General features: G+C 38.6%; 1 protein-coding gene across 5 annotated transcripts in view; it reads left to right on the forward strand.

The window, feature by feature from the left end:
- Window positions 1-26,856, forward strand: part of ehbp1l1a (EH domain binding protein 1-like 1a) — a 38,392-nt gene that overhangs the window by 6,723 nt on the left and 4,813 nt on the right. Inside the window, exons 3-24 of one of the 5 annotated variants that reach the window (XM_081359423.1) lie at window positions 342-437; window positions 1,475-1,528; window positions 1,750-1,928; window positions 4,447-4,586; window positions 4,995-5,069; window positions 5,854-6,099; window positions 7,108-7,320; window positions 8,359-8,583; window positions 9,317-9,769; window positions 13,207-13,266; window positions 13,397-13,556; window positions 14,549-14,950; window positions 15,137-17,530; window positions 17,611-17,676; window positions 18,125-20,631; window positions 20,725-20,761; window positions 21,156-21,356; window positions 21,629-22,105; window positions 22,756-25,767; window positions 26,208-26,442; window positions 26,534-26,688; window positions 26,794-26,842. In XM_081359423.1, the coding sequence (XP_081215549.1) occupies window positions 342-437; window positions 1,475-1,528; window positions 1,750-1,928; window positions 4,447-4,586; window positions 4,995-5,069; window positions 5,854-6,099; window positions 7,108-7,320; window positions 8,359-8,583; window positions 9,317-9,769; window positions 13,207-13,266; window positions 13,397-13,556; window positions 14,549-14,950; window positions 15,137-17,530; window positions 17,611-17,676; window positions 18,125-20,631; window positions 20,725-20,761; window positions 21,156-21,356; window positions 21,629-22,105; window positions 22,756-25,767; window positions 26,208-26,442; window positions 26,534-26,688; window positions 26,794-26,842 (11,436 nt within the window). The remainder of the gene's footprint in view (window positions 1-341; window positions 438-1,474; window positions 1,529-1,749; window positions 1,929-4,446; window positions 4,587-4,994; window positions 5,070-5,853; window positions 6,100-7,107; window positions 7,321-8,358; window positions 8,584-9,316; window positions 9,770-13,206; window positions 13,267-13,396; window positions 13,557-14,548; window positions 14,951-15,136; window positions 17,531-17,610; window positions 17,677-18,124; window positions 20,632-20,724; window positions 20,762-21,155; window positions 21,357-21,628; window positions 22,106-22,755; window positions 25,768-26,207; window positions 26,443-26,533; window positions 26,689-26,793; window positions 26,843-26,856) is intronic. The other 4 variants (XM_081359424.1, XM_081359425.1, XM_081359427.1 and 1 more) reach the window with 4 other exon arrangements.

A 26,856-nucleotide genomic window follows, 5' to 3' on the forward strand; every position in this document is an offset into this window, starting at 1 on the left:
AACATAACTCTCAGTATTTGTGTCATTAGTAACCGCATTTAAAATATTGATGTGTTTGCACAGTAGAAGGAAATACTCCCTCCTTGCTCACACAAAACAATTGGTTGCAATGGGATGCCATTATACTCTCAACACAAATAGTTCTGCTCATTTCACAAATGCAGTGGAATGATTGCATTGAATTCTAATTCTTTCATACATCATGATTTTGTTCATGAAAGAACATGCATAATCATTGTCCATGCAAGTTTGCATGTTAAGACTTTGTTTTTTCATTGTGTAAGCGTATGTTTGGGTATCACCAGCTGTGTTAATAGCTGTATTCTCATTGTGATCATCAGCTTCATGGCTGGCAACCGGGGATCAAGAACCCATACAGGGGGACTGTGGTTTGGCAGGTTCCTGAGAGCGTGGACATCACAGTCACTCTCTTTAAGGTACAGAAAGCATTATTATTATTATTTTTAAAATAATTCAATTTACACTACCAATCAAAAGTTTGGGGCCAGTAAGATCTTTATTTTTTAAGGAAATCAATACTTTTATTCAGCAGGGACATATTAAATTAAAACAGACAGTAAAGACTTTTACATTGTTACAAAAAAAGCCTATTTCAAATAAATGCTGTTCTTTTGAATCAGAGAATCCTGAAATAAGTCTCACAGTTTATACAAAAATTAAGCAGCACGACTGTTTTCAACATTGAAAATAATTGTATATAATAGTTTCTTGAGCGTCAAATCAGCCTATTAGAATGATTTTTTGAAGGATCATGTGACACTGAAGACTGGCGTGATGATGCCGTCACAGAAATCAATGGCATTTTAAAATATATTAAACCAGTAAGCGGTTATTTTAAATAAAATTGTAATAGTTTTTATTGTATTTTTGATCAAATAAGTGGAAAGCATAAAAGAGTTCTTTCAAAAACATAAAAAAATCTTACCAACCCTGAACTTTTGAATGGTATTGTATATGACAGGAAATGGTAAGGAGTCCCTAAAGGGACATGGTGATGGAAACAAATATGAGAACAGGAGGAAAACTTATATGCCGATGCTTTTGCATTCCCTCGCAAATGTTTTGCGTTCTCCTGAGAAACTTTGCATTCGCTCGCTAAATGCTTGCATTCCCCTGAGAAATCGCAAAGTTTCTTCAGGGGGAGCGCAAAAGTTTGTTGCGCGCGAACACAAGGTTTCCTGGGGGAATGCAAAACTTTTGCGAGAAAATGCAAATGCATTGAATTTCTTTCCCCCTCCTCATGTCATTTTTTTTGGACATCAGCTGTAAAATGAAGGTTATTTGTGACAATTCTTACATATACAAATAATATATTTAGGTTGAGTTGTAAACCTCAATTGTGTCATTGTTATATAAATATTATTCAGATTCATGTCTGTTGTCCATTATTGAAATTTAAAAACATGAGATGAAATAATGAAACCAACGTCAGCAATTTTCCCTTTCCCTTTAGGATCCAAATGCAGATGAATTTGAGGACAAAGACTGGACATTTATCATAGAGAATGTGAGTATGTCAAATCTGTAATCTCACCCTGTTTATTAAAGGTACTGTTAGCAATTTTAGCATTTCTGTTTTGACTTTTTTGTGCTGTTTAACAAGCTTAGGGTTGTCACATTTATGTATTTTGCGTTTTTGCAATATTTTGTCCAATCAAGGGCCTCGATTTGGCAGTACACTGTTCTCTTTTTAAGCAGTCTAACCCCATCTCATCCCAAAATCCACAGGAAACGAAGGGCCACCGAAAAGTTTTAGCATCAGTGGATGTTAACATGAAGAAGTATGCGAGTGCTACCCCGACTCAGTTTGACCTGGTGCTTACATTAAAGCCTCTGTCTGTGAAAGTGCTGGATGCCAATCTTAAACTCACCCTGTCCTGTATCTTCCTGAAGGAAGGCAAAGCTACGTGAGTTCAGATGTTTTCATTGTTCCACTAGGAAGGAGTGTTTCTGATCCTAAATCTGTGTAATGATGCAGAAACATCAGTGTCAAATACAATTTTATTTACTTTACTGATCTATAGTCTGTTTTAGAAAGCCAGCTTCTCGAACAAGAAAAAACGTAGGACGGGAAATGATCTTGTCCATCTGGAATTGATAAGAGGGTTGTGGTTTGCTATTGGTCGACAGTTTGCCCCGCCCTCACACCAGTAAACAGGCCACCAGAGAAGAGAAGAGATGTTGCTGCAAGAGGGAGGGGATGTTATTTTAAAGGGGTCATGACATGGATTTTTTACAATTATTTTAATATGTTAGGTTCACTTATAATGTTAATAAAGTTTTTTGTACAAAAAACTCCCACAAATATATCTATGCAGAAAAAAAGTTATTTTGATGTTTTTACTCCAAACTCGCTTCATAACGTTCATAATTCGCTTCAAAGTGTTTGAAAACATCCTTCTGTGAGATAATGTGGCTTCTTACACAGAATAAGGCACACAACATATTATTTCATAGTATTCTATACAGTGATAAAGGCGATGTCGATTAGCATTGTAGTGTAAATCTACTTAATTATCATGAAAATACCCGAGAAGGCTTGAAGAGCTCAGATAAACCATATATTGTCGAAGTCGTGTGTTTATTAGTCATGTTTTAATCAATCAAAGGGAATTAAGGGATAGGATGCCCATTGGGATTTCCTGGAACAACGTCTGAGGGGCATATCCATAGACAGTATATAAACTGGACACAGCGACCCCATTGGATTCAACGGAGACAAGTGAAGTAAATTAGAAGCACTAACTTCCTGATGGTCGAGTGTACTGCACAGACTCAAACTGAGCTTGACGACTTAGATGTGACGTGAGCAACCCGTTTGTCTTCTAGTGGCAGTGCCAAGCGAAATCTTAATCATTCCCTTCCGAAACTTGCAGAGACGGAGAGTGTGAGTAGGAGCTGTCCATGAGCTAGGAGCAGGAGAAACTTTTGCTAAGTATTCTGATTAATTACTTTTTTATTAAATGGCCGTGGAGGCCATTTTGCCTCCACGTCCTCCCGATTGCCCGCAAGCTTCTCCTCCTGTCCATATGGTAATTCTCTACTGTGCGACAGAGAGTCGCGTGGTTATGACGCAATCGTTAGCCTATTTTTACAAAAACTGCTTCTACGGGGCCATAACGTAAGATACAAGGTAATGGAGCCTTTTATACATTTTCGTGTTTCTTTAGAAATAAATAATGGACAAATGGAGTCTTTAAACGCCTCAGATGTAAAGTTATTCGCTGTCAAAGTGACGCCAAAATGAATGGGAGTCAATGGGATGCTAACAGCAGGTGATGGTCTGCTAGCCAATGGCGGCGCCCGGGGAAGCTTCAACATAATATGAAACGCTGCCCCCCTGGGCATATCTGGAGTTTCTGCACGAGGGCGCCCTCTGGCTTTCAGATGGAGCAGCATTTACTACTGTTCACTGAGCCGTGCTTCACTGACAAGCTGCACATAAAAAAATTGCTGCCTTTGCCAAATCACATGAGGTTTAATTTCGATTAATCATGCAGCCCTAGGCTAACGTCACTCCATAGGAAACAATATCAATGCCTACTCTCTATTGCACATGAGTTTATAAAGTAAAACATTATCCATATAAAATCATAATTTACAGACAAAGCATTATGAAACCATTTACTTACAGTTTGTGATGGAGCTGCTGTCAGATCCTATACTGCTGACTGCTTCATCTTTCAACAAAAGTTTATTTGCGAACTGTCCATTACACTGTGCCTCACTGACAAAACAAAATACTCAGAACAAACATATAATCCTCAGACGTGATCCGGGACGCAATTAAAATAAACCATCCTCTTGCTTCCGTTGCTGGGATCCTTTTGAAGTCTGTACAGAGACGCAAACAAGCTGTTTTATGGGTCACGTCAAAGCTAATGTTCTTTCACTCTTCTATTTGTCCTGTTGTTGACAAATTGAAATATATATCAAATATCAATATATCAAAATATCAAGGCAAATTTGATTTCTCATGTCATGACCACTTTAATTAAAGTTTACGAGGGCACATGAGTAAAACAATTATTATCTGCGCGGATAAATCATTTATAATGAATACTGCAATATTAGATTAAAAGAAATGGTCAATTATGATTTCATGGTGACTTTAAGTCAGTGGTTATCAACCAGGGGGCCTCAGCAAAGTTCCAAGGGGGCGTCAAGATGACTTTAAAACAAGACAAAACACACATTAAAATAAGCTAAAATTACGCTTAAAATCAAGATATTTCTTATTTTATTCACACTCTTAACAACTAGGGTTCCTACCTCAGTCTTAAAAAAACTGAATATATGAGAAAGCCCAAGTATAAAGGTGTGATTTCAGGAATACTTTAATATTGTTGTGGACAATGGGGGGCTTTGGAGTCAAAAAGGTTGAGAACCACTTCTTTAAGTATTAGTGCTGTATTGTGTATTCAGTGATGAAGACATGCAAAGTTTGGCAAGTCTGATGAGTTTGAAGCAGTCTGACATTGGAAACCTGGAGGACTTCAATGACAGTGATGAAGAGGTGGACAGAAGACTGAGTGCAGCAGTGAAAATGGCCACTGCGGTAATAGGTAATACTGACATAAACTCCCAGTCTTATGTGCACATACTTATGCAACTTTAAGCTAAAACCAGAAGTTTGAAAGCAAGTTTAGAAACAGGCATTTCCTGTTCTAAAAATGTTATTTGCAAGTTTTTATGCTTTGTTTCCTTTTTTTTTTAGGGGAATTGGCCAGGGGGTAGATAGCCTGGTGGTTGTCTGCTGGTTTTAAAACTGCTGTTTTTGGTCGTGTTGAGTTGATTTAATGTTTGCTCTAGTTTAATGCTGTATTTCAGATAGTAGAAGTAGCTCTGGCCATGACAAACATAGAATCTCAAAACATTTCGTCTCATTCACATTGTAGACTTTGTGTTATTCTTTTCTCAAATGGTCTCTTTCTTTTTCCTTCTGTCGCTCTGTTCTTTTGGCCTGTGCTCAGCTCCTCTTCCTCCTGCTAGGAGAATACATGACAAGGCCTGGAGACCTGCTGTAGACACGGGTCCCTCTGACACAGGTAGCTTACTAACTACTCTGGCTGCTTTTTTCACTCGTCAATGTCATTTTTCATTTCCTTTACACTAGAATTAACATTTTAGTTTTGGTATGATTCAATTGAAGTATTATGGGATATCTATCTATCTAACTATCTATCTATCTGTCGATCTGAATACATTTTATATTTATAATATCTAATAGATAAATCATGGGTTTTTTGTATAAATGCTGTGCTTGCACAAGAACCATTTCACCTTTGTAAGTAATACAAAGCCAAAGTTGGGGTTGTTTTTACATTTAAGTGCACTTTAGTTTGTATTAGTTTATTTGTGTAAATTAAACAATATTGTTACTACTTCTAAAACCCAAAACCAAAGATCACGAATATCACACCAACCATTTCAAACTGAATAGATTCTTGTTTCACGTCATCTTTGTGTTTTATCAGATACCGAGAAATGCATTTTCTAACTCGTGTTGCTATCCAGCATTTGGATAGACTGGATTCTTGGGCTTGTTTTGTATCTGTCAGAGTCAGAAAGTGGGTGAAATTGCATAACACATTCCCATGACCTCAGCATACCAGAGATCATAACTTTGTGAATGTGAGAGTTTATCTGAGATCTGCATCTCTTCCTGGTTTCACTCATTTTCTTCTCTTCTAAATTATTCCTTGCTCATTTAAGTTCCTCTTTGTCTTTATGGAATAATTTTTTTTGGTCAGCTATCTCATAACCACACATCCACTCTTACTACTTCTGTTTTTGTCTGTTCCTCTCCATGATCATCATCATTTCTCTCAGCTCATTCTGAACCGGATCGGATGAGCTGTTCCTTCATTACACCTAACGTTCCTCTCCAGTACCCCCTGCCATGCACCACTCTTGACCCTTCTGTCCCGATCATCTCCACTTCCCGTGTCCAACCCCTCCATGTTGCTGGCAGTGTCCCGCAGACACGCGCCTCCCCGTACGCCTTCACTATACCTGCATTCATACGCGCTCATCCACCTGCCCTGCCCAAAATCTTCCATCCGCCGACTGGCTCAGGTACAAACACTCATCCACCCGGGGCAATGCAGCAGACCATCACAAATACCCAGCAAGCAATTTTGCGTTTAAAAGACGTCTAATAGCCGTCCAAACACAGCCCAGACGTCTAGGCCAATACAAGGCAAAATCTGAGCTGTCAGTGAAAATTTAATAGAGAATTGACTAGTCATCAATTAGATAACAAAGAAATGAAATGAGGGAAGAAATGAAACCAAACACCTTGTAATCACTGTTTACTTTCCTTACATGATGGAATATCGTACATAGCGCAAGTTATTTTTGACATGTAACCAAATTCAAGGTTATTTTGTCTAGAAGTGGGTTACTCATAGCCAGATCTATTAACCCCAAACTTTTGGAACCAAGTGTGTCTCATAAAGTCTCTATATCTTGCAGTCACAAATTTATATCTCCCAGTTTGACTTTATATCTTACATTTTGATTATTTCTTATTTTTAACTGAATTTATGCTGAATATCTACATGAAATTCCTGCATGAATAACTGCATAAAATTCTCAAGACCGTTATTTTTAAATAACGTATAAGAGACTTAAACAAGAAATTTATTAGGAATGATTGTTTCTGAAATGGTTCCTTATTCTGGAGAGGTATCATGTTTTGAACATTTATACAATTAGTTTTTTTACATACTTGACTTCTAGGTTCATTAAAAGGAGTCTTAATTGACTTTTGGAAAACTGCCCCTTAAAAACAACAAATGAATTTTACGGCTGCTGTTCAATGAAGCAACAGCCTGATCCCCATAGCAACTGATGAAACACTCTGTGAATTTGTTCATCAAACTAGCTGTATATTCAGCTCCTGACTTTGACCATTCTTGCTCTGTCACAACTTGATCTAATGAACCTCATTTACTTTAATATAATGCATGTTTTTTTGCCTTCACTAAAACACACATATCAACAGATTTACAAAAGCTGTAGCTTTACTTTCTTCTCCCCTCTACCTCTCCTCATACTGTCGTTTTTCCTTCTTCCTATAAGTTGCTGTAACTGTCCCTCAAAGGCCGTCTGGAGGTCTTGCTAACTCTGAGTTACTGGAGAGCAGTCGCTCTGCTGAGGGCGGTTCAGTCCCTCTCCCGCAGCCCCTCTCTTTTCTTCCTGGGAGTAGCATACCCATCTCTCGTTCCTCGTCGTCTTCTGCTCAATCCTCCTCATCCCCTCAGCAGACCCCTCTTCCTGATGTAACCCAGACAGGTAATGAGTGTTGGCCGAAAAGATGGTGGCTGTAGCTTGTAAATAATTGTTTTGTAGCTGGAATTAAAGGTACAATATGTAAGATTTTTGGATTCAAATATCCAAAAACCACTAGAAAATTGTTATATATTTTGTTGACTTGTGTACTTACATTATCCGAAGTGTTTTCAACAATGTTTAAATGCGTCGCCTGTCAGTGACGTCATATCTATGTTACTCTTTATTAACGTTTTTACTTCCGTAGAAACCATGGAAACACCAAAGACGCTTTAATATATTATGTGTTTTATTAGACAGGTGAGCAACTGTTTGGATTCCTTTATTGACAGAAAACGAACTATTGCTATACAGCTCAACATGGTTAGTCTTAACATTTGAATCTCTTGTTTTCTTGATTTACCGCGAATAACATTTGTACTTCAGAGACAAATCTATTCTGTCAAGTAGCTAACATAGCATAATCAGAAAGAGCTTTATCTGTAGTAACCGTAATACAGCATTTCTCCACCATACAATATATTTTAAATATGAGTATTAATTCAGCACTTCCGGCTGTTTCATGAGAATGAGATCAAATAATGTTGATTTAAGTGATCAAACGTAACTGTAACAAAGTTAAAGTTCAGGGAAGAAGGAGGCTGACATTAAATGTAACTTTAATGGTAAAATAAACATAAACAGGAGCGGCAGCAGTCGATTGCAGTATATGAGCATAATAAAAACAGAATTGTAAAATGTCCGAGGCTCTCGGCCCCGCCCTGCTTCATACCACAGTAACGTTAATAAAACTTTAATACATTAGCTCATCCATGAACATGATTTCTGCCTGAGTCTCGTCGGATAGCTTTCCATCGGCTGTAGATTCCACACTCATTCATGGTGTCATCAAGCTTTGTTTTGAATAATCGACCTCTAGTGGCGAAACTTACAGACTGTGCCTTTAACTGTGTAACATATTTTTGCTTATTTGCACTTCCATTCGATCTTGTTTTCTTCATTCTTCTCCTTTCTGTCTCGTATTTTTCCCCCCTGATTTAGCCACTTTATCTGCTGCTCGTAGCAAGACCTCGAGACCTCACAGCTTCCCCTCTTCTCGTTCCTCCCCTTCTGTTTTTGAACCCTCCTCCTTTGATTTTGGCTCCTCCCCTCATGGTTCAATGGCTCAACCTGCACCACGGGCCTCAAAAATCTACCGTGCCTCATTGGCTGAGCCAGGCTCCGCCCTCACAAAGCCCTCGAGCATGCCCTCTGCCACTGGGACAGGTACATGGGCAGATGTTCAGATTTAACACCATTTTTAAATGAGATGGAATTTGATTTTAAAGTTCGTTTTGAACCCACACTTTTCATATTTAGTACCTAGCATTCTAAAAAAAAAATTCTAAAAAGATATTTGCATATTCGCTGTTAGGACCTCATGAATTCAAAATAAGAGATTTGTGGCTTTTAGTCCATGTCTGTTAGCTTTAAGGCTTGGATACTCCTAAAACTTGAATCAAACTTTACCAGATACACTACCGTTCAAATTTTTGGTAATATTTATGTTTTTGAAAGAGTCTCTCTTGTTCACCATGCCTGATTTATTTGATAAAAAAAATGCCAAAACAGTAATATTGTGAAATAGAAAAATAGAAAAAATTCCATTTATTCCTGTAATGGCAAAGCTGAATTTTCAGCTTCATTTCTCCAGTCTTCAGTGTCACATGATCCTTCATAATCATCCTAATATGCTATTTTTTTCTCAAGTTACATTTCCTTTTATTATTATCAATGTTGAAAATATTATGAAGGCGTAATATTTTTGTGGAAATGCATTTTTTTCAGCATTGTTTCATTAATAGAAAGTTCAACAGAACAGCATTTATTTGAAATAGTAATCTTTGGTAACATTATAAATGTATTTTTTCTTTCTTCTCCCTCTTTTGCCCCTTGTATCCCTGTCTGTTTATACATGCACTCTATCATTCATCAACCTCTGTTATTTGGTCAACACCAGCATCTTGGCAAAAAGAGTGGAGGTCTCCCAAGCTGCACCCTTCTCTGTGTCCTGCTCCCTTCACCTCTGCAGAACATATTAACCCGCAGCGTCATCCAAACTCAATTAAGTCCTCACTTCCTGCATTGTCTTCATCCCATGTGCTTCCTCAACCAATGGACGTTTCTGCTATTATTCCCAATCCTGGTGTAACGTCTCCCAGTGTAGCTCCTTCCTCTGAGATGCTTAGTGCCGAGTCTGTCTCTACTTCTGGCTCTCAAATCATGTCCGCCGCCATCCTCGCTCCTCCTTCAGCATCATTGTTTTCTCTCTCTATTGCTCCTGCTGCCTCATCTAGTTCTCGGTCCACCCCTTTTCCCTGTGTTTCTCCTCATCTCGCTGTTTCTGGTGCTCCTCTATGCTCCTCTCCTGATGTTGGTCCTGTGGTCACAGCGTCTGTTGTCTCTGACTCAGGTAGAGAACAGACAAAAATTCTAGGACGACTGTTCTAAACTCGTTTGCATGTGTTAAACTAATGAAATGATCAGTTTTCATCTGTTGAGTTTAAGATGAAAACATTCATGTGCATTCAATGAAGCATGAATATTGTGAAAGCTCTAATCCTCACTGTCTGAGTCAACCATAGTTCATATTTTTAAAGGAATAGTTTATTCAAAAATGAAAATTGTCATCATATACTCATCCTTAAAATATTCCAAAGCTGTTGCCTTTGGAAAAGAAAGGAACGAAATGAGCCTATGGCAGTAAAATTATGACAAATGCCTTTAAAACAAAAAAAGTATTTTGAATCGCATAAAAAAACAATAATGCATTGCATTAACAGTGCTTGCATTTTAATCAGTGATATTTTATTATCATTGAGTTACTATTTTATTTTCATTATAGTTTGTTAGTTTTCAATTTTGTATTTTGTTTTCATTTTAATGTCAGTTAAAGTATTAGTAATTTATTTGTCATTTTAATTATTATTTTTAATGTAAATGTGGTTTGTTTGTATTTATTTTTATTTCAGTTTTAGTTATTTTATTACATTGTTAAACTAAATTAAAATGAGAAAATGTTTTTTTTTTAATGGTTTTAGTTTAATGGTTTTAGTATACTATAATAACCCTAATTTAATGCATTGCATTTTCAAAAATTGCAATTTTGGTGGCTGCCATTCAACATGATGTTAGAATATATTTCAATTGGGGGTATTTCACCAGTAGTTTCATTAAAAAATTATCAATCAATCACCTATCAATTTGTATTCCAAAATTTAATTACAAAATAATACTTTATATATATTCAGTTTATTTTATTACGCTTAAAGGTGCTCTAAGCGATGTTGAGTGATGTCACTTCTTGTTGATGTTTAAAGTATTGTCAAACAAAACGGAGGCTAGCTCGACCCTCCCTCCTCCTCATATCCTCCCCCCACCCCACTCCCTACCATGCTTCCTGAAACAGTCATGAACCATTTAGAAAAACCAAACTGGATTTACCCACATGTCCAGCAAAAACAGAGCCACCTGAATGTCGGATTGGAAACCCTTCTGCTGGCGGAGTTCTCACCACCTTTTGAGCGCTTTTCTGATGTAAAATTTGGGACTTTGTGCGTTCCGTCTCCTTTTCCCTATTCTTTGTTATTTGTTCATCGGAACGTCGTTTGTCGGCTATATCAAAATTCTCAAGAATATACATTTTTAACGTTAGTCGTTGTCGAGGACATCTCACCTCTAACTAACTTCCCTCTTCATGCTTCTATCTCCTCCACTCCCCACACACACCCCTTAATGTGTACCCCCCAACCCCCACCCCCAAATCATTCTTGTCGGTTATTGGCTGGAACACTGTTTGTTATGTTTCGTGGTCCAGGCTGGGCCAGTTTGTTTTTCTTGCCGTTTGTGGAGCCTGGGCTGTCTACAGAGACTGCGTTCTTTTACAGTGTGTTCAGGGGACAGGCAGCTAGCGCATAGTGAGGAGATGTTTGCTGGATGTGACATGCAAAAATGTTTTGGCCTAAAAAACGTGTGACATCGCTTAGAGCACCTTTAACGAAATTGTTTCCACAGATTCAGTAGATATTCATAATTGCACATCTGGAAACTGTAGGAATAGTCGTAGAGTACAGATGCATAATCTCCATCTGCTGTTAGTCAGCCTCACCAGCAGGTTTTGTGCCAATTTGTCATTATTTTACTTCCATGTGAGCCGGAAAAAAAGTAAAAAGACAGTTTTTGGGTGAACCCAAACCCTTTAATTGGTTTCCTCTCTGCACTCATCTCCTCCTTCTCCATTCTTCCTTTGTAATCATTCTCTCCTTTTTCTATCATCTTCCTTTCTCATCTGGTCATTGCCAACCTCAGAGCCTCTCCCAGAGGTCCAGACGTCCGAATGGAGACATCAGGTTGTGCCCACAGTGTTTAGACCTAATGTGCGCAGGCCAATAGCCCCTTCTCCTGTAGATGCCCCAACCTCTCCTTTCATTCTTCCTTCACCCTCTTCCATGATCCCTGACCCCCACATTTACACCCAAACATCCACTGTAGCCCCTGTTATTGCCTCCATTTCAATCCCTTCCTCTGACTCACTCACAGGTACATATGTTGGTCTGAACCTTTTATATGTGTGTGTTCATATTGTCATTGTGTGTTTTACATTGATCAACAGATTGAAACATGGCTTGAGCTAGTGAGATCTGTTTTAGATTACACTCCAACATTGCTTGCATAACAGCACAGGGTCAGAAGGGCCACACATTCCATTCTTCCCAGTGGATTGCATACATCCATCATAAATATAAAACTGCTAAAACAGTATTTCTGACTAACTGTTACAATGTTTTTGACATTAGCAACATTCAGTTAAACAATAGTTATTTTTAAGCTTTATTCTAGTTTTTGAGTATTACTGGTATTCTAGTGTTGCTTTTCCCATAAACGTACAGGAGTTTCAATGGTACAAAAAGAGAAATGAAACTGGGTTATTAATAACAATCAGATGACTCGTATGCAATTAGTCTTAAATTACATGATGTTATGCCCCCTGGAGGACACATGGAAAAAAACCTACTTAGTAACACCCTACTGTTCAAAAGTTTGCGGTTGGTTGGTATTTATGTTTGCCAGGGCTGCATTTCTTTGATCAAAAAATACTGTGCAAACAGTAATATTGTGAAAGATTACTTACTAGGATTTATTTTAATATATTGCAAAAAGTAATTTATTTCTGTAATGGCAAAGCTGAATTTTCAGTATCATTACTCCAGTCTTCAGCGTCACATGATCCTTCGGAAATCATTCTAATATGCTGAAAAGAAAGATCAAAATAACAGAATTAATTTGAAATAGAAATGTTTACATTTCTTTATTCAGCATTCTTGCTGAATAAAAGTATTGTCTTTAAAGAAATCTTACTGACCCCAAATATTTTGAACATATCATAACAGATGCATGGTTTACATGATCAATTGATTAAAAAAAAATTATAGGATTATTTGATGAATAGAAAGTTCGAAATAGCAGCATTTACATGAAATTATTTTGTCACATTATAAATGACTTTACTGTCACTTTTGATCAATTTAATGCATTATTTAAAAAGTACTGACCCAAACATTTGAACATTAGTGTGCAGTATCACACGACTTAAGAGTATTGTATGAAATAATAATACATTGATAAATACTGATCTTGCAAGCAGATGTGTATCTTAATAAACTTGTACAAGGCTTGAGCTTTCTCTCAATTCCATATTTTGTGCTGTGTTAACTTTAGCAGATTGAAAAGATAATGCATCAGTAGAATGCTTGTTGAATGATGCCTCATCTTTTGCGCTTAATATTTTGTAAAAGATTAGAGAACAAATTATACTGTATATTATAATATATGTATTATATTATATTTCAGAGACACACAGACAGTTAAGTGTACTACCAGAAGAGGAATATCCCAATACTGTGTGTACTGGTGAGTATTCACTACAGCTGCTCTTATTGCTATTGCTTATTGTTTATACATTTCTAAATAAATAAATAAAATAAATCTCCCTTGACATATTAGTAATTATTTTGTGATCGCTGTGTGAATATCTCTGCAGCTGATGAGGATGCAAGCGCAAAACCTTCAGATGTTCCTCAGTACCATGAACCTCACCCTCGCAGAGCCGGAGTCATCAGTATAGCCAGCCAAAGACCAAACAACTCTATGGACAAGCAACGGCCTGTTTTTGGACTTGAGGTTGTACGGCCTGCAAGAGGGTGAGTATTATGCAGAAAATTGGTTGATGTCAATAGCAAGTGCATTGATGGAGTGAAGTTGTTTGTTGACAGCAGCAATGCACTGACAATTTGGTATCAATACCTGGAATACTTTAGTGTTGCATTTACTACTATGGATGACTTAATTGTGAACAAAAATTTCTTTTTTTTTTCTTTTTTTTTGGATGCAAAAATAACCTAATGTATTTTTTATTTTATATAAATATTGTTTTTTCTATTATTATTTAATTTAATTCTTTATTTTATTTTATATATTTTATTTTCTTATTTTATTGTATTTTATTTTATTCTATTCTTTATTTTACTTTATATTTTGTATTTTATTTTAATTATTATTTTCTTATTAATATTGTATTGTATTTTATTTTGTTCTTTATTTTTGTTTTGTTTTGTTTTGTTTTGTTTTGTTTTGTTTTGTTTTGTTTTGTTTCATTCCATTCCATTCTTTATTTAATTTTTTTTTTTAGAGTGATCCTGAATGGGTTTTCCTGTATTGCATACATTTTTATTATCACTTACATTTGTGAGGACTTTAACCCTGTATTAAAACCAAAATGCTATAAATTTAGTATAAAAAAAACTACCCACAAGGTGACTAAAGCAACAAACCAGTTTTGAATTTCATAGAAATGGTTATTGACATTTTGAGGCCATTGGGTGTCTTTGGTGTAAATTCAGGGTTAAAGTCTCTTAATTTGCTTTTTGTATTAGTTTGCATGTTAAAACACAAGTTGCACTGTGATGAATGGAGGAAAAAATAATTAATGAGCATTTTTATCTTCATACCAAGCGGGGCATGAAACAATTCTTGTTTAAAATTGGTTTAAAATGACTTTGCATTTCAGCATGGTGTTTCATTAACACGCAATGCAATTGACATTGGTTTAAGGTGATGCCATGCAGTATAATTTAAACTTTTCCTTGGTATCATCTCAGCACACCTCATCAGTTCTGATGTGTTTTCTTCTTAGACCAGAGAGTATGACCTCTCTGCTGCCCACTGACCATATGTCACCCAATGTCACTGATGTCCCACATTTTGAGCTGTCAAAACCAGAATTGTCTGAAACCGATAGAGTGTCCACTACTGAAGCCCTCGAAACTGTCCCAGAACCTGCTGCAGCCCCTACATTCACCGCCCCATTAACTAAGGTCCAGATCAATCAGTCAGAGACTTCACAGAGCTCTGCTGAGCAGGTCGTTTTACTCTCAGCTGCACATGAGCAGACAGAAGACAAGATGACTCCGTGTAAAGACAAAACGGAGCCGCTTCGAAGTAGCTTTCAATCAGCGGAAATAAAAGAGCAAGAAGAATCTGTGCCACAGCTGCTCTCAAATCCAGAAATGTCCCAGTCAGATCAAATTGATGAAGGGTAAGTATGTTCTGCATGCGTCCGTCAAATTTGCCAGCATATAGTTACTGTGTTACATTTGATGCTTATTATGCTATATTAATATAAAAGGCATATACTGTATGTGTTGCGGTCCATTCGCTTATTATTCATAAATCCATTTTACATCCTCCCTCTGATCTCTGTTCTAATGTCCCTGTCCCTCAGCGCCAAAAGCATGGCCGCTTTGCTGCCCTCTTGCCCAAAAGTATCACATTCTCCTTGGTCACCATCCATATTGGCTGATAATACAGTTGAAAATCAAAAAGGAGACTTGTTTGTAGATGGACTACCTAGAATGAACCAGGAATTCAGTGTTCTCCCCGTCTGCAAGAAAGCACATGAAGGAGAAGAAGCAAATGTCGACAGTTCTCCATCTTTTCCCAGCATGATGTATCTTCTTCCAGCCTGTCCGAAAACTTCTTTTGTACCTGGGATCCCATCTATTAACTTTCAAGACACTAAGTGGCCTTGGGAGGGGTCTGTGAAGATACTGAAAGAGTACATACAAAAAGAAAAACCAGCAAAATGTATTCAAGATATGGACTGTTCATTGTATGACCAGATCCTTGTGGAAAATATGATATCATTACATTTAACTTGCCCAAGAACTGCCAGCATCCCTGGATTCCCATCTTTGCCTTACAATATGGTCAGTCTTCTACCATTATGTCCAGATGTCTCTGTAGTTCCAGGTTTTCCTTCAAGATATCCATTCACTTGCACAGATGAAATCTGGCCTAAAGATAATTTTGTATTTTATTTTAAGAAAAGTAAGGAACCGATTTTGCCAGCATTTTCAATGAAGGTGGATTTTGAAACTGCAAGAAAAATGGTTGCATTGAGGTCATCTTGTGCTGAAGCACCCAAAATTTCAGGATTTCCATCTGCTCCAAAACCAGTTACACCAAGTATGGTCAGGATTTCACCATGTTGTCCTAAAGTCTCCTGCATTGCTGGATTTCCATCTACAAAAGATCTTGGCAGTCAAAATATTATCCAACAATGGCCATCCAACAATGAAACATCTCTGATAATAGCACAAAAGAACCAGTTCAGTTTGCCTCAAGTTGTAAACCTATTGAAAGAGGACCAGTTAATCGGGATGGTGAGCTTAGTACCATCTTGCCCAAGAAAAGCGAGGACTCCTGGTTTTCCATCTGCACCAAAACGAAAAAAAGACACTACATTCTGTATGACAAAACTCCTACCTTCATGTCCAACAGCCTCTTGTGTCCTTGGAATATCAACTATACAAATTCTTCCAAGCACATCAGATTCACTTAAGGAGTGGCCAAAGGACATTAAACCATTTTGGATGAAGACACTAACATCTCAGCCATGTCATTTAATCTGTCCATATCCAGCTCAGTATGAAGTTACAGAAAACAAATCTATTTTTAACAATATGCTGTCATTGATACCATCTTGCCCTAGAAAAGCAAGAACACCTGGATTTCCTTCTGCACCGTGGCTCATGCCTAAAGCACAAATAACGTCTGGTACTCTGTCAACATGCCCTCAGACAGCTAACACTCCAGGCTTCCCCTCTTTAGACCCAAGCAAAATTGATGAGGCTATGGTAAATAATTGGCCTTTTAAGGAGAAAGCCTTTTTTATGAAAAGGTGTTCGCCAATGTTCTCATCTGACAGGTTAAATATTTATCATCAGAACAAAGAGAGTTTTAAAGAAATGTATGCTATTTTGCCAAGTTGTCCAGTGAAAGCAAGTGTTCCTGGCTTTCCATCTGCACCAAAGCCCAAACTAATGCTTTATCTTTTCCCTTCTTGCCCAACATTTTCAAACGTGCCTGGGATGCTATCAAGTGTAATATCTGAAGTGGAATTACAGTGGCCTGAAAATGAAAGGCCATTATGGGTTAAACAATTAAGTGGAAAATGTCAGTCCATGCAAGCCGTTCCACCTCAGTACAGAGAAATGAATGATAAAGCTATCATTAGGGATATGGTAGCTTTGCGCCCAACTTGTGCAACCAGTGCTAAGTTACCCAGCTTCCCATCTGCCCCAAGACTAAAAACTGAGAAGGCGGCACCAGATATGGTTTCCCTCATGCCATCTTGCTCACATTTTACAAAAGTATTAGGTATGCCATCTGTTGATTTTGGAAATGAAGCAATGGATTCAAGTGCATGGCCTGTGGATGCAAAGCAACTGTACAGGAGGACCTCAAAGAATGAGTCTGATATGGCATGTTCTTCCTTAATAAACTTGAATCAAACATATGACAATCACTTGAATTCAGACGTAGAAGACATGGCCATGATGCTGACATCCTGTGCAAAGCAGTCCAGTGTCCCTGGCTTTCCATCCACATATTTTGAATCTCCAAATATTCTTAATCAGACAAATAATAGCCGAGCGTCAGTAGAAGATGTTTGCCATAAACAAGAAACTTCAACTCTGCTTGGTCCAGCAGAAATTGAAATGGACCTATCCAGTGCAAAACAGTCTGGCAGTAGTTTTGCATTAGAGGAGACCAAGGAGAATGTGAACCTTTGGGTAAGGTGTGAGGAAGGACAAAAGGGAATTCTGGAGAGGGGGTAAGTTCAGAAGTTCAGTAGTTAATTTTGTATTGCTTATCAGTGGATAGTGCATGAAATACTTTGACACTTGTTTCTAGGAAAATGCATTTCAGAATGTGGCACTCCATACCAGACATGCCACTATTACTGACTGTTGAGGAGAGGTGAGTTTTGCAAGGAAACATAAGATAGAGTATTAATTTATTGCTTTGCCTTGCCCTAATTGCATCAGAATTTTTCCGTCTGCATAACATTTATCCACTGTTCTCTTAAAGGCATAGTTCACCCCAAAAGGAAAAATGCTGTTCCAAACCTGTATGAATTTCTTATTTAGTCTGTAGACCCTACATAGTTGACCCTTTCATTTTTGGGTCAACCATGCCTTTAAAATGATAAATGCATTCTGGTGTGAAAACTAGGCACAGCAAACGATGTGTAGTGAAGACCATTTAGGCCTGCTGTAGTTGTCAAGCCCATCAGTTAGTTCATGATGTGTTCAGAAGGACACATTCATTGAAACACTTAATTGGCTGCCAGCAAATGGAATGATGCATGCAGTCAAATTGTCTTGTATTGTCATATGACATCTGATTATATGCTTATTTTTCTCAGCTGTCAAAGCATAAGTGCTCAGATTCCACCTTCTGAAAACTACGGAGACACTCTGACTGAAAACGTGGACGTGGTTGAAGGTATATTATGGGAAGCACAAGACAGAACAGAACAGTTTGTTGACGCTTTACAGAAAGAAGACGAGACTACAGAAGATCACAATAGTCTGGTCCCTTCTACAGCAAAAGATCGACCTACAGGACTGAAACAAGAGTGTGTACCAAACATGGTAGATCTTCTCCCATCATGTCCACTGTTCTCAAGAGTTTTTGGATGTCCATCTACAGCGCTGTCAAGCATATGCAAAACAGACCTAATCAGCTGGCCAACTGATTTAAGTATAATTTGGGATGAGCCATGTAGATCAACCAAAAATATTTTGTTTATGCCATATTTGGACAAATCCCCCTTTGAGGCAAAAATGGTGTCCCTGACGTCCACATGTCCAGATGAAGCAAGAATTCCTGGCTTTGCATCTGCTAAAAGACTCACAGAGGCCCCATGTCCATCTTGCCCAGAAACATCCATTGTTGTTGACACATCTTCACAGACCCCAGTTCCAGAAGAAAAGCATCACGAGGAGTGGCTGAGCATTGAAACATCATTATTGGAAGAACTTCCTGAGCCAAAGCAAGACATCGATAGCCCATTTGAGTATTTAGAGATCCCTGTAATGATGGTGGCCACAGTTCCATCTTCACCACTTAATCCTGATTTCCCATCTGCACCAAACAGTGAAGAAATAATTACTCAATCGTGTGATAAATTAGACATTCAAGAGTCTACAGTTGCTGATTCTAAACAAAGGGACGATTCCAAGCCTGCAAATGAGATATTAAACTTCATTTCTGAAAACGCTGCTCAAATTCCAGATTCTACCCCTGAAACCCAAATTGAGCCAAATATGTTAGAGCTTCTCCCATCCTGTCCATTGCTTTCTAGAATCCCTGGATGTCCATCTCTAAGGGTCCTTGAAGGCAAGGAGTGCATTAGTGATCAATCAGAAATCTTTTGCAATTTACTCAAAGATAGACAGACTGGTATTTTTGATCCCAGTACAGATGAAAAAGACTCACAGATTATAGCTCTGGCACCAACATGCCCACAAGCATCATGTATTCCTGGCTTTCCATCTAGACCACATCCTAAGTCACAGATGGAGCCGAACATGCAAACAATTTGTCCCTCTTGCCCAAAGTTTTCAAATATAGCTGGTTGTCCGAGCATCCGGATCCCAAATACGTCCAATTGGCCTATGAGTACAGTCATTTTGTGGTCAAGTCAATTAAAGAAACTCCCTGTTGTTTTGGACATGGACAAGAAATGCAAAGAAAATGGTCATAGAATGTATGCTCTGGCACCTACATGTCCATCAGTTGTCTGTATTCCAGGTTTTCCATCTGTGCCCGAACCAATAATGCTTTTCATGCTTCCAGCTTGCCCAGAGAAGTCAAATGTTATTGGATTTTCTTCTAAAAGAGAGCATTTAGATTGGTCTATTGACAAGAAAACATTGTGCAATGCATCTTTTAAAAAACAACCTGTTGTTCTTGTTGACAGAGTAGATTGGCTCAGTGAATTAACTAAAATAATGTTTGCATTGGCTCCAACCTGTCCATCAAAGGCAAGAATACCAGGATTTCCACATGCACCTAAGCGCAAAGCTACACTTCCTCCCAATATGGTTCATCTTCATCAGTGTGTTCCGAAGGCTTCAAGAATCATGGGATTCTCATCAAATGAGAGAATAAACACAGGGGCATGGTTTGCGGATGAAACACCCCTGTTGGAGAGGCCACTGAGAACCAGATCAGAACTGCTTTTCCAGTTTAATTTAGCAACTCCCTATGAAGAAATAGACAAATATATTTTGCAGAGGATGTTTACACTAGTGCCCACCTGCCCGAGAGAAGCATGCATCCCTGGTTTTCCCTCTCTTCCTCAGGTTAAAGTGGAGGGCTTCTATCTCAGTAAAGAACCAGACATAGTCAGCATTTTGCATTCTTGCCCAGTGCTTTCTTGTATCGTAGGTGTTCCTACAGTAAAACCTATGCCCATAGAAGAGTCTCAAGAAAGGATATGGTCCGCTCAGAAGCCCATATGGGTCAAACCTCTTAAAGAAAGACCAGGGTTTTTTTTAAGTTGTACAAAGGATTATGAAGAGTATTCAAAAACTATGTTCTTGCTTACTCCTACCTGCCCTAATAAGGCCAGCAATTATGGTTTTCCATGCGCAGAAAGGCTAAAAAAAGAAGAGCATGTGATGCCTTTTGTCTTGCCATCTTCTTCAGAAGCTTCATTCTCTGCAAATGATGAAATAGGTTTCAATAACCTGGCCACTGAAGTGTCATGTTCTCCTGTTGAAGCAAGGCTTCCTGATTTCCCCCATGCTTCTACATTTGCAATTTGTCCATCAAGTCTACCACAAGAACACATTGAATTTGAGGCCAAATTAACTCAATACATAGAATCAGAAAGGAGCCAATCACTGGACATAACAGGAACTGGTAAGATACCCAACATTAGAGTGAGGCTTGAACATTGAACAAAATGTATTCTCCGAAATGTTAAGATTTTTTTAAATGTATTTTTTGTTTAAGAAATAGGAAGTTTTCACAAGATGCCCTTGGTTGAAGGGTGAGTTACATAGCATGTTCTGGTGCTGCATTTGAAATAGATGAATTGTTTGATTTGCTTTACGTAAATGTAGACCACATTAGTTATTTTACTTATATTATATTATATTATATTTTCTTGACATTGTTTTGGCTTTATGGGAGCTGTATGCAAGCTTGTTCATGTAAAGACAACACCCATTGTGTCATTAAAAATAATCCAATAAAACATGCCTCAACATGATTTGAATTAACTGACTAATATATGACTTTCTTCACTAACACTATTATATCATCTCACTGTATGCTGTACCCTAACATTTTTTGTGTGTACATGAGAGATACGCATGGTGCATGTGAATTGCATCACAGACCCTGCAGACTTCACTTTTAACTCGTGAACTATTCTGTATCAGTATTGAAAACCATCAGGAGAAGTTTCTTCTAGAGGAGCAACATGTCGGGGAGCATTCTACTAGTAAAACCCATGATACCGCAGAGCCAGGAGAGACTGCTCAAATGTTAGGATGGGAGGTTTTGGAGGCAGATGATTCTTCCACAGAGAAAGAAGAATCTTCTGGTCTTGTTCAAAGTATAGTTGATGTCTTTCACAGAGGGTAAGATCGAATAACATAACTGAGTGAAAACATTGAGCATTTTTGTTGGAGAAAAACACTTAAAATCTATGTTGGTCAATGTTGTTGTTTTTTTGTTTTATATAAATGTAATGAGAAATCAATAAAATGACTCCTAACCATATACAAATGTTTTCTTTTGTTAGAGCAATTTATTTTGATTTACAGTAATATCATATTTTGCATTTTATTGTTTGGAAAACCTTTTTTTTTTCTTTTTTACTTTTAACATTTTAAGTGTTGCTTTCTTTTAGTTATGAGACCGTTGCAGCCATATTGCAGCCCTCTAGCTCTGGATCGGTAACGGACGCTTTAGATCCTCTCAACAGCCTTTCATCCTCTGTGGATCTCGAGGGCAGTGGGACTCGCATAGCTAGTGGATGTTATCATTCATTGGAGGCAGCAGAGCCTGAGGTGTTCGATTCTGCTGAACCCTACATGTGGCGTTTGGTTAGTGGTTGTTCAGAAACATCACTGTCATCAAAAGAATCTGAAAGCTGGTTTGTTGAAGATGAAGAATTTTGCCTAATGAGGAAGTGGCCCCCCTTGACGGAGGCTGACCTTCATGAGATAACTAAAGAAGAGAAGGATAACACACGTGCTGACTCCTTGATACAAGAGGGTACAACTTATGTTCAAGAGGAAACCTGTAATGATGAGATTGTGAGAGAAAGTCAAATGTTTGAGGCATTGAGGGATGAGGTGTCAACCACAATATTTCAAGAGGAGGGGTGAGTTCATCAAGAGTGTTGCATCCCAACAACGACAGAACCCTGCAAACAGCAGCATGGCTATATTATTTTTTATTTTATTTTAGCATTTTCCTCCTCACATTTTGCAGTGAAATGGCTGTAATTAAAAAGAAAAATTGTCCATGTGTTGAATTCTGCTTTTTGCCCTAAAGGTGCACTGTGTCATTTTATTGCCCCTAGTGGCACACAATGGGATTGGAAAAATAATGATTGTGGCCAAACGAGTTGTCAGCCTCCAAATCATGCCATTGGCAGACAGGAACTATTTTGAAAGAGTCACAGTTTTTACTTACTGTTATATCTGCACATATAACTGTGAAGAGAAAGTATTTTAGAACAACAACAACAAATAATACACTGCACCCTTAAAGACATTTGTTTGTTTAGCTAAGATTGTGATATCTGTGCTGTTATTACAAAATCTGCAACTGTTGTGACTTTAATTTACTTGTTGCATGTTGCAAATGTATGCCATTTCTGATGGCTGTACTTTAAGCTGTGGTAATGTTGCTTGATAAAAAAGTATGTATCAGTTGGCTGTGGTTTATAAGTGTGTCATTGGAAAGCAGTATTCGTTACTGATCTCAAAACAAAAATAAATGTAGTGATACTGTATTTTTGTCCTTAAGGCCACAACATCATATTGAGCACGAAGTCTCTCTTTTCATCCAACGGACTAAGGACGAATTGCTGGATGAAAAAACACCTATGTCTTTACCGTTTTTAAAAAATTCTAATAAACCAAAGACTGTTGCAGAACAGACTGATGTTTCAACTTCAGAAGAACCTTTGCCACCAAGGAGCAAGAGGCAGGATATTCTTCAAGAGAACATTCTGTTATCAACAGCAGTTTCCAATCCAGCTGAACCAAATGCTCAAAGTGACAACATCTGTGTCATAAAACAAACTGGACATAATTCTCAGAGTACTTCACACAATGTAAAGCCAAGTACACCCCTCACCACCATCCAAAGTTCTTCAGCTACGGAAGATGAAGGTACATCTTTAGAAACGCATGTACCTGTCCTGTTGTCACAGACCAAGAAACCCGAAAGTGCTTATTTTCCTGATGACACTTCAGTGAAAGAAGCAGCTGAAAATGAGTTAAAGGTATCCAAAATTGAGATTTGTTCACCAGCACCCAAAGAGAAGCCCGTACCCCAAGAAATTATAGCATCATGTCATAGCAACAATGGAGAAAATGTTCCCTTATTGCCTCCAGAAGTCACACAATTGTGTGCTCCTCAGAGGCAGAAGAGTAAAGCTCAAACCAGCATAAATGATGCCAATGAAGAGTTTGAAATAAAGAGCATGTTGTCCTCTGTCATTAGCAATATGTCTCAGTCTGAAGAGACAAGAGAGACCCAAGCTGGTAATGAACTGAACATGAAAGATCAGGTACAGCTGGATTTGAATGTTCCTGAGATGTCTGAAGTGAAAATGCGAATCAAATGCATTGATCTTCCAGTTCCAATGCCACGTGTGAAGAAACGTCTCAGTGGTTCTTTTATAGATGATCCTCCCTTCCCTTCATCCACACCTCCTTCTGAAGCAGATTCAGATAGCATTGCTCTTCAAACAGAAGACAAACAGGATTCAAGTCTGCCAGTCCCAGTGCCACGTTCAAAGAAACGTCTCAGTGGTTCTTTTCCAGATGATCTTCCAGCCCCTTCATCCACCCTTGTGTCTCAAGCAGATTCAGACAACATTGCTCTCCAAACAAAAGACCATCAAGATTCAACTCTGCCAGTCCCAGTGCCACGTTCAAAGAAACGTATCAGTGGTTCTTTTCCAGATGATCTCCCAGCCCCTTCATCCACCCTTGTGTCTCAAGCAGATTCAGACAACATTGCTCTCCAAACAGAAGACCATCAAGATTCTACACTGCCAGTCCCAGTGCCACGTTCAAAGAAACGTATCAGTGGTTCTTTTCCAGATGATCTCCCAGCCCCTTCATCCACCCTTGTGTCTCAGGCAGATTCAGACAACACTGCTCTCCAAACAGAAGACCATCAAGATTCAACACTGCCAGTCCCAGTGCCACGTTCAAAGAAACGTTTCAGTGGTTCTTTTCCAGATGATCTCCCAGCCCCTTCATCCACCCTTGTGTCTCAAGCAGATTCAGACAACATTGCTCTCCAAACAAAAGACCATCAAGATTCAACACTGCCAGTCCCAGTGCCACGTTCAAAGAAACGTCTCAGTGGTTCTTTTCCAGATGATCTTCCAGCCCCTTCATCCACCCTTGTGTCTCAAGCAGATTCAGACAACATTGCTCTCCAAACAGAAGACCATCAAGATTCAACACTGCCAGTCCCAGTGCCACGTTCAAAGAAACGTCTCAGTGGTTCTTTTCCAGATGATCTTCCAGCCCCTTCATCCACCCTTGTGTCTCAAGCAGATTCAGACAACATTGTTCTCCAAACAGAAGACCATCAAGATTCAACACTGCCAGTCCCGGTGCCACGTTCAAAGAAACGTCTCAGTGGTTCTTTTCCAGATGATCTTCCAGCCCCTTCATCCACCCTTGTGTCTCAAGCAGATTCAGACAACATTGTTCTCCAAACAGAAGACCATCAAGATTCAACACTGCCAGTCCCAGTGCCACGTTCAAAGAAACGTCTCAGTGGTTCTTTTCCAGATGATCTCCCAGCCCCTTCATCCACCCTTGTGTCTCAAGCAGATTCAGACAACATTGCTCTCCAAACAGAAGACCATCAAGATTCAACACTGCCAGTCCCAGTGCCACGTTCAAAGAAACGTCTCAGTGGTTCTTTTCCAGATGATCTCCCAGCCCCTTCATCCACCCTTGTGTCTCAAGCAGATTCAGACAACATTGCTCTCCAAACAGAAGACCATCAAGATTCAACTCTGCCAGTCCCAGTGCCACGTTCAAAGAAACGTCTCAGTGGTTCTTTTCCAGATGATCTCCCAGCCCCTTCATCCACCCTTGTGTCTCAAGCAAATTCAGACAAAATTGTTCTCCAAACAGAAGACCATCAAGATTCAACACTGCCAGTCCCAGTGCCACGTTCAAAGAAACGTATCAGTGGTTATTTTCCACATGATATCCCAGCCCCTTCATCCACCCTTGTGTCTCAAGCAGATTCAGACAATATTGTTCTCCAAACAGAAGACCGTCAAGATTCAACTCTCCCAGTCCCAGTGCCATTTGTAAAGAAAGGTCTAAGTTGCTCATTTCCAGATGATCTCACTGATCCCTTGACTTGTCCACCTCCTCCTGTAGATTCTCTTAACATAGAAGTCCTTCCTCTCTCAGACAGTAAACAATGTTCCGTCGAAGTGCCCATGCAGGTGAGGGCAGAATCAGGGATAAACAGCCTTGAGGATTCAACCACTACAACTGCAAAAGAACTAGAGATAAACAAAAAGGAGTCTGGTTTAGACCTCACTGGACAGATAGTTCCTGATGTGACAGTTAACAGTGAAATACACAAGACTGGTGCTCCACTTGGTGAACATTGTGAGGAAAATGGGGAGAAGTCTCCTGTGAAAGAGCAACAAATTGAAAAAGATCAAAGTGTTGAGGAAGAAAGGGATGCTGTGCATTCTGGAGATAATGAGGTTGATTTGAGCATGGACACTTTAGATGACTCAGGCGTTGTCTTAGATGTGTCTGGGTAAGTTTTGTATGACCGACTGTGGTCCCATTTGTAGACATTACACATGCACATTTTTATTTTCTATAAGTGCTGTAACTGGTCACTAGAGGTGCTCTGTCTTTTGACCAATAATGTTGCTTCCTCAATGTTGGGTTTTCAAAAACAATGCCAATGTATGGTTAATTTAGTCATTAAGGGTTTGACCTTTAAGTTAAACGGTTTGTCTTTTATGAAAAAATTGCAAAATGTAAATAAAATAAATGAATGTATGATAAAGATGAAGACATTGGTGCTTTTGTTTAATTTTGATGTCATGCTTTGTGAAACTAATTCTGAACTTATTTTGATGCTTGAAAGAGACGTATTTACATGAGTTGAATACTCTTTTACAATATTGGTTTATTTAGATGTAGAAATCAGCAGTTTTATTTAATATTTCTTTTGTTTCTTTTATTTAGACAAGAAGCAGCTGAAGATTCCTCAAGTTTTCCTGTTCCAATGCCTCGCGTGAAGAAACGTTTAAGTGCCTCGTTCCCTGAAGACGTCAGCCAATCAGCCAATCAGCTTGAGGTTTCAGGAGAGGCCAATACCGAGCCCACAGTGCCTGTTCGTAATAAACGTAGAGCTGCAGCAGATGCCATGGAACTTCAGGAAAGTTTCACAGCTCCCACATCGCCGACCAGTGAAATAGAGGTTGTTGGATCAACTGTTTTTTTATTATGTTGATTGTTACTATTGTGATATTAATGAGCAAGTGGTTAATTTGTTCTGTGTTCAAATCCAGATTACGACCTTGGTGAATTCAAGCCAGTCTCTGTTGGAATGGTGCCAAAAGGTCACACAAGGTTACAAGGGTGTGCGAATAACAAACTTCAGCACCTCGTGGAGAAACGGCCTTGCTTTCTGTGCCATCCTGCATCACTTCCATCCAGATAAAGTGTGGGTGTTTTAATGTGGAAGAAGGCATAAATGTTAAATGGGTTATGTATATTTGATCAACTCCATCTTATTCAATATCATGTTTGTTTGCTATTTTGTCTTTAGGAATTATGAAATGCTGGATCCGTATGACATTAAACGCAACAACAAGAAGGTGATCCACCCCTT

Source organism: Scardinius erythrophthalmus, assembly GCF_964197995.2.
Source record: "Scardinius erythrophthalmus genome assembly, chromosome: 2".
In the NCBI taxonomy this organism is placed as follows: Eukaryota; Metazoa; Chordata; class Actinopteri; order Cypriniformes; family Leuciscidae; genus Scardinius; species Scardinius erythrophthalmus.